Source organism: Arachis hypogaea, chromosome 4 (genome assembly GCF_003086295.3).
Source record: "Arachis hypogaea cultivar Tifrunner chromosome 4, arahy.Tifrunner.gnm2.J5K5, whole genome shotgun sequence".
Lineage (NCBI taxonomy): Eukaryota > Viridiplantae > Streptophyta > Magnoliopsida > Fabales > Fabaceae > Arachis > Arachis hypogaea.
In genome coordinates, this window is record NC_092039.1 from 2,970,005 (window position 1) to 2,978,716 (window position 8,712).

General features: G+C 30.0%; 1 protein-coding gene across 1 annotated transcript; it reads right to left on the minus strand.

The window, feature by feature from the left end:
* Positions 1–5,098: 5,098 nt before the first annotated feature.
* On the minus strand, positions 5,099–8,332 carry LOC112795739 (protein EI24 homolog). The gene is made up of 11 exons (XM_025837878.3): positions 8,026–8,332; positions 7,808–7,958; positions 7,675–7,727; positions 7,384–7,518; positions 7,215–7,278; positions 6,989–7,074; positions 6,794–6,876; positions 6,276–6,352; positions 5,994–6,109; positions 5,572–5,667; positions 5,099–5,426 (listed from the first exon to the last, which is right to left on the minus strand). Exons 1-10 carry the CDS (start codon positions 8,199–8,201, stop codon positions 5,601–5,603), a joined length of 1,008 nt encoding a protein of 335 aa, XP_025693663.1. The 5' UTR covers positions 8,202–8,332; the 3' UTR covers positions 5,099–5,426; positions 5,572–5,600.
* Between the last annotated feature and the right edge of the window lie 380 nt (positions 8,333–8,712).

An 8,712-nucleotide genomic window follows, 5' to 3' on the forward strand; every position in this document is an offset into this window, starting at 1 on the left:
TACCCCTCTTGCTGCTGCTGCTTCAGTTATTTTATTTCTTTCATCTTTTAATTTATCTACAATTATTTTAGTATAATATTAAACAAATTCAAATAGTTTCGACACTTGAATGATTGATTATAATATCCAACTAGCTAGCCAAATTGGGATCATTGCCAGGTAAGGAGTGAGAGAGACCAAAATTATTTATAATTTTATATACAATATGCATTTCTTTTTTCTTCTTAATAAAATTAAACATTGTTTATATGTTACGTACATATGTTTCAATTATATATTTTTTCACCTTTGTATTCATTCGATATTTTTATGTTTCACAGCTAACGATTTAAGATGAGACATGATTTATCAGAAAAAAAAGTATGTATGTACGCGATCCCAATAATTTTTAAAATGAAACATTATTGAGCAACGATAGTCAATTATTACTTTATAATACCTATCATATTCATTGATTATGTGTATATTTAGCATGATTGACAACACTATAGTATATAAATGGATTATTCTTGTGAGTTGAAATATCTCATGTGTTTGATGTTATATTGGCCATATATATTTTACACTTTTCTCCATACGTATAATTAACAAAATAATAATAATGTTAATTGGAAGATAAGTCAAAAGGAATTTGAAAATAGGTAGGGAAGTATTGAATTGTGATGGGCAATAAAAGACAAAAAGAAAAGGAAGAAAATCAATAGTAATTGTAATTTCAACTAAAGGACGGTAACGTTGTGTATAAGCCAAGGCGGCAAGGATAATGACTTTGGTGTTGACTTGAACAGTCAATTTCATTGCCCAATCATTCTTGTTATTTTTTTTAACCATTTACCCTTATTTGCTATATTTATACGGTGAACTCAGTCGACTTCACATGAAGTTAATAGTTGAGAGCTGTTAAATGATTTGACTAATTTGACTAAATTTTCATCTAACTATTTTTAGCTATCAATTTCACCTGAAATTAACTGAATTTGAGTTTCCACCTATTTATATATGTAGGGAACATTATTGATGCTTTGGATTCCCAATTGTTTTATACTGCCAAAGCAGTTTCCACTAGCTGGATTTGAATTTGAAGTGTAATGATATGTACATTTAAAAGTGCACGCCGCTGGTATAACAATTCTATATAAGGTTTATCTTTTTGCAATTTTTCTCCTAAGAGTTGGAAACAAGTTCATTTGAGCTAAACAAGTACTGAACAGGGATATTTATTTTGTTGCTTGTAAAAATCTATACTATAAAAAGATTCTGTACAAATTAAATTGGATCTTCAATTTGAGGTATAGTCATCTCACAATTGGAGCTATATACCTGCATTTGTTTTATTTGTTTTAGCTTAGTAACATTTTAGCAAAGGTATGAAGAGTCATGGACCACAACTATAATTGGAACTTGGAAGCCAGTTCATGTCCACAGTAAAATATTTATTTCTAACACCAATCAAACAAGATATTTATATATGTGGATATCATATAATTAATCCACCATAGGATACCCTATAGTTTCTGGTTTATTATTAGCAGACAAAACTAAACTTTCACCCACTTTACAAGAAAAATTACATCTTAATTAAAATAATAATGGGAAGAAGAAAAGCGTGATGATCATGGTTGTTGATCTGGTAAATAAAACGGACGGTGAGGATGAGTGGTGAACACGGATGCATGATGTACATGAACTACAAGTAGGAATAACCGCAAGGTTGGGACCACTTGACTTTCACTGAATGAGTGAGTGAATAAAGAACCACGCGCTTCACGTGCTCCAATCAGAAGGCTGCCAGGTGAGAGTGTGAGTCCACGAGGGTACCGCGCGTGGGCAGAGAACTTTAGGGGACAATGATTCTCTTCTTCCCGCTTCAGTTCTCTGTCTCTCTTTAACTGTTTGCCTCCTTTTCTCACAATTAGGATAAACTCTCAACTAGCTTCAATTCTTTTGCCAACACGTATTGCAACGCAAAACAATTTAAACACCAACTTAACGTTATTTTACTATTTAATTATAGAGTTTAATTTCGTTTAGTGTTGTTTAAATTCTCGAACAATGTTCTTTAGTTTTTTTTTTCTTGCCAAAATATGTATAACGTCGTTTTAATAAGTAAAATAAGGTAAGATTTGAGCTATATTATTAACAGCGTTGAATTTTGATAATAAAAAATACACAAAAAATTATATTAGTATATTTTTTGAATTTGAAGACCAAATTATTGAAATTTACCGATTTTAAAGATTAAAATAAAAGTTAACTCGCATTTTATATAATCCTACAATTACATTTGTTCTTTTGTAGAGAAAGTATAAGGAGTCAATATAGTATTTATACAATGTGTATAATGGAGATTTAGATATGTTCGATCCAGTAAGATATCAGATGTTTATTATTTCTGGTACCCAAATGGTTATTCTGGATAGTATGAATGTATTGTATTTAAGAAATTAGTAATATTTTATCCTAGATGTTCTTATTTTAACTCATATTGAGACAAATAAATAGCTTATTGTACACGTTGTACAAATACTCTATTAAATTCTTTTTTATATGACCATTCATGTAGACAATATAAAAAATAATTACATACATACACGTATAAAATTAATTTCTACTACAAATACATCAAATTAAAATTCTTAATTATAATAAATTTTTCTATTGTTAACATTCCTATAATGTTATTAAACATAACAAAAATAAGGGAATTTAATTTGTAGAAACATGGATACCTAATTATGAATAGTGAAGTGGGTGCTCTCCGCCGTGGCCGGTGGTAATAGTGACTGCAGAAGCTACCATCCAATGCCAAACAAAGCCGGTGTGAGCACTGGGCAACACAAGAACCTTGCCAGACACACACAACAGAAAGTTACATATAAATGCGAGAAAATATTGGTTGAGTTAGTAAAAGGTTCAATGGGCATGAAGGTACCTCCTGATTTCTCTGAATTAGTTAAGAGGGAATCAACCTAAACTTTTTCAAAGAAAAAAATATAATAATAAAGATAGAAACTCAAGTGCAGTCATTTTTACGTGAAGTTGATAACTGAGAACCGTTAGATGAAAATTTAGTCAAATCAATCAAATTATTTAACGTCTCTCAACTATCAACTTCACGTAAAGTTGACTACACCTGAGTTTTCACCGATAATAAAAGAGAGTTAAAAAAAAAGAAAGATAAAGTTACGTACAAAATAATTACCATTCCATTCAATAAGTTCGTTTTCATCATGATGTCTTGTCGTTTTATTAAACTATTCCTTTTATCATTGTATTCAAACACATAGCATGAACAAATTCTGATTAGTACAGGAAACAGATTTAGACTTTGGAGAGAATAGTAAGAAATTTCCTATACTTTATCAAAGCACGAAGGAATCTCTTAATTCTAGGCTATATTTTAAGGCAAAAAGGTAAACTTACGTGCTTATTTTACGTGTAGTTACTACTGTAGGCTTTAGAAGTAAAATAATGAGCCTATCTATAATTCGATGGTTAATAATTTAAACTTTAAAGTGAGTAGTCATAATCTTTGGGTATATTTTATTACTAGAGTTTTTGTTCGATATAATATTTCGAGAATATAATTTTTAGGAAGATAAATTTTTTAAAATTATGTCGATTTTATTCTAACATTATAAATTATAACAAAACAAAATTTATAAAATTAAACTATTTTTATAAAAAGGTCGTAACTCGTAAGAGACAAAAGTCCTCATCGACTAAGAAGATCATGATCTCTGTAGATAAAAAAAATCAAATAAGTTTTTTTAGTTATTATTTTTATGTAAAAGAGTTTAATTTTTTAATTAATGATTAGTTTTAATATTTATTATTTAAAACTTAAAAGAATTTAATGTATATATTTTTATATTTGATTAGGTGTTAAGTCTATTGTACAAATAAAAATAATTAATTTTCATGCTTGTGATTTAAAAATAATATCTTTTCTCTCTATATATAAAAATATAATTAGATATTAGTATAAAAAGTTATATTAATAGTTATAAAATTAACTCAATTTTTTTTGAAACAATTGAATCTTGATTCTAGTTATTAATCACAACATTAGTATTCTCTTAAAATTATATGTAATAAATATTTGAAGGAAGAAAAATAAAAATAAAAATTAGAAAGATAAGTTGTGAAAATTTAAAACTAAATAAAAAAACTAAAAAAATATGCATATAATAATAACAATAATATAATTTTTTGACATGAGTAATAATATGGGATCATTTTTTAATTATATTTAATTATAAATTTAATATAGTTTTATAATTTTATGAATTTATTTGAATTATTTTGTTTTATTAATTTTATTTTGTGTAGAATAAAAAGGTAGAAAGAGATAGAGAATGAGAGAGAAAAGAGAGAGAAAGATAAAGAAAAAGGAAAAAAGGAGTATGTTAATTTTGAAAAAAAATATTTTATTTTAATTGTAATGAAAAAATATCTCATGACATATTTTAATTTATCAAATTAGTAATATAAAATATAAATTATAAGTTATATATAAAGTGGAAAGAATAGAGAGAAATAGAGAAAAAAATAGAAGTAGATAAGAGGATGGAAAAAAAGAATTTATTAATTTTGAAAAAAAAAATATTTTATTTTAATTTTAATGAGAAAGTATCATGTGATACATTTAGTTGTTAAATTAATAATATAATATACTTATATTTGAATTTTAATATTTTAATTTAAACTTTAATTTAATTTTAATTATACTTAAAAAATATTATGTTACATATTTTAATTATTAAATTTATAATTAGTTATTAATAATAATATATAAAAGAAAGAATAAGTTAAGAAATAAGAGATAGAGAGAGAGAAAGAAATAACCCTTTAATTTTGAAATTAAAAATTTAATTTCAATTATAATAAAAAATAACATATAGTATATTTTAATTATAAAATTAATAATATACAATAGATAGATATATTTTATTCTCATTAGTGCGGTAAGGCTTTTTCAGAACAGCAAGATAAGATCTCAGCCTTATTAGTTAAAATTTAGTATTTGTTTTATTTCTATTTTCTGGCTCCAAAATTTTCCAAGAAATTCATCAGTATTCGGATGAGAAACAGAACGAGTTTCAAATAATTGTATTCCATCGCAGTATCAAGACTTTCAATGCAATCTAGGGAGGTAATATGAATACGTTAGAACAATGCAACTGTACTCTGTACATATGATAATCAAGGTTGTTCTTATGCACAAAGATTTACGAAGCATGTACACTAAATTCATCATATAATCTCATCTCTACAATGTTTTGGGTAGAGGGACTCCCACCAAAATGCAAACCCTTCTCCAATGTGGTTCACTTTGGTGATTTTGTTTGGCTCTGGTTCAATGTAGTTAGTAGCTTTAACTTCAAGTATGTAGTCCACTGCATCAACTTATTACATAATGCTTGCTGTACATCATTTACCACGGATGCGCGCGCACGCACATATCAAACAAAACCAATTAAGCAACCTTTTAGAACAGACAAGTGGTGGGAACAAGGAAGTTTATATGAAACATTAAATGCTGGACAAAATCAGAGTTTGTATCATTACCGGCAATAAGTTATGACAACGGAACAATGTTATTGTGCTTTTCTATCTTGCATCTGGTCCCGTTTCTCCAGGGGTAAAAGAGACAACATCCACATTCTGCACAAAAGGCAATCAAAGTACGTGGGCAAAAATCATAATAACCAAAGTCTACCAGTAATGAAGAGCTTGCAAGCCCATTATTGGTCAGGTTTACACATTTTAGTGATCTAATCATGGATACTAAGCAGGGGGAAGGAAGTATTTCATGACAAGGATCTAGCTGCAGTTTGTAGCAGTGCTGTATCAACGTCGAGCTCGGAACCTTATCTCTAAGGCCATTATTTTACCACACGAATGCCCTTTAATTTCGGGTCATTTGCCTAATAGGTATGCTCAGTAATGCTATGTCTCTAGAGCAAAAAGATTAGCGATGGGGAGCTTACGACACATTGTCAGCAATATAAAATATTGGAAGCTTTTCCACTCCTGCAGGTCTCCAGTTGTGCTTTTCAAATGAGATTGCTTGCTCAGCTCTTGACGCAGTTGCAGTTAACACAAACTGAAATATAAATCTGTTACTATCATATTCATTCACAATAACATAACATGTTATTTTGGTTTGAACAAAAAAAAAATGAAAAAAGAAAGGATTCTAAAAGTCAAATTCAATATAGGAGTAATAAAGAAGAAATAGAAGCAGAACATCTGAGATAGTTTGCACATACCAGTGGGTAAAGAATAGCCATAATCCCGTAACTCACAAGAGGTGAGAAAAAGAATATCGCCAAAACACAAGGACTTCCTGTGAGGATATAAACAAAACTCTTAATCTATAATATGGAGTGAATCAGAGGATAAATAATCGAACATGATATATTAATTTTTATCAATAGTTCAATGTTCTTCCATAGGAAAATATTAATGGACTGAATTCTAACAAAGGCGACACCATATGGAAATACAGGTACAGCATATCCTTCAAAATCTCCACACTTGACAAAGTTGAAAATCCCCAAAGCTCATGCCACAGTTATATATGAGACTAATTAATGTTATACTCCTTATTAGCAACAGACAGAAAAGTTGACCTGTTCTTCCTAAGATCAGTATAGTAGGTTGTTCATATAAACAATGAAACAGTCAAAAAATAGCCACATGATCCAAGCATAAGAATTTTCTCTAGGCTAACAAGTACATATGATTAATAAAGAAGACGTAAATGAGTTCTTAAATAAAACCTTACCGAAACCAGCAAAAAATGGCCAGTAAGATTGAAAATAGTCCAGCCTTTTATCAAGAGGCACTTCATTGAAATTCCATTTATACCTAACCAAAGTTAAAATTTCAAAGAAAGAAATACAGAAGTTATACAATACCCAATTCTGAAGAACACTAAGGCTTTTACCCTAAAAATGAAAGGAGAACACTAGATACATACTCGAAGCAGTAATATGCATACATCCAGGCGAGGAGCAAGAAATTGAGTACCTTCCCTATGTATGGTATAAATCCGGTTGCATAGACCTGCATATAAAATCAGAACTTGCTTGTAAGTTGAGCAGTAACGGTAAAATGAAGCAGAACTGAGTTTATTACATATCAAGGTAGATCTCTATATAGTATTTGACCAACAATGAATAAAGAAATTACAATGAATTTATTACCTCAAGAAAGAAAACACTCAGAAGGAGTATTGAGTACACCTGCTCTCCTATTCCAATCATGACCCTGAGTGAAGTAAACAACGTAGCCGAATCTTTTTACCATGGATTAATCCAGTAATAATTAACACCAACTAGAAAAGGACAAAGAAACTAAGAATTTGAACCTTACCCTCCCAGGCCAGCTGGTTTTTTTACATGACTAGCATTTTGTGAAGTTGGAGAATTGCTCTGGCTCGAGTCTTTCTCTCCTGTGAACTTGGATCGTCCCATTGCAGCATACCCAAACTTGGCAATGTCATTATACCTGACAACATTATTTGAAACCCTAATTTTTAAGACAAACTCAAACATGACTTGAAGCACCTTCCTATGGAACCAACCAAACACTAGGGCATTATCAATGTACTTAATCAACAATGAAGATTCTAACATAAGAAGATGATTAGAAAGAGAATGTTACCAGATTGTGCTTAGAACTATGCTGAAGACATATAGCGGGTAAAACCAAAGCAGCTGCAGGGAAGAATCAGAAAACATGAGATACGGAGCAAGCATATTACAGTGGAAGGAAGAGTAATTGAATTCATACTCACGTAAAAGCACTGAACGAGAAGAACACGCAAGATTGAATAGAATATGAGAGTGCCACGTAAGGGACAGAGTTGATGAGAAAGAAGGAGCGAGCATTGATCAGGGAGAATCCACCACAAGGCAGGGATGACAACAGAGTTCAGAACGAATATACTGCACAAATTGAAAGGAAATCAGACAAGGGAGGAATTGAAATGAAAGGGGAGAGGGCGGAACCAACCTTCCTAAGAAGATGAAGCCGTTGAAGAGGAAGCACTGGCCGGTACGGCGGAGGAGGGGGCGGGAGCGGAGACAGAGGAGGAGGACGCGGTGGAGGCAGCAGGCCTCTCCGAAACCCTGAAGCCACAGAGAAACAACAGCTGCAGCCTTGGCTTTCGCCGCTCCGTCGCCGTCCATTGAGAACAAGACGACACAGCGTTTTAGTTTGACTTCATCGCTCAACGATCACGATTCTCTTTCACTCTCTTATGCCTAATCCCCCTAACGCTATTCTACAAGGTTACGCTATCTATGCATCTTTACTCAACATTTTTATTTTACGGCGAGTGAAAGTAATTTTATATTTGTATATTTCATATAAATTTTTTTTATTTATCAATTATATTTAGTTATAACGATATAAAAATATTTATTTATTTATTTATTAAATAAAAAATATTTTTTTTTAAAAAAAATTAAAAAAAATATTTTAAAAAAATGTAAATTATAACATTTTAAAAAAGATGTTTTTTATTTTTTTAGTATTTTTATTTTTATTATTAGAAATTTACCTTAAAAAATAAAAAAAAAATTCATTAAAAAAATATCTTTTTATCAAAAAAATGACACCTAAACAAGCACTATAATCTTCTTGTACTCATTTAAAAATTGTGAATTCGAATTTCACTCCTAACTAAAAAAAACTACT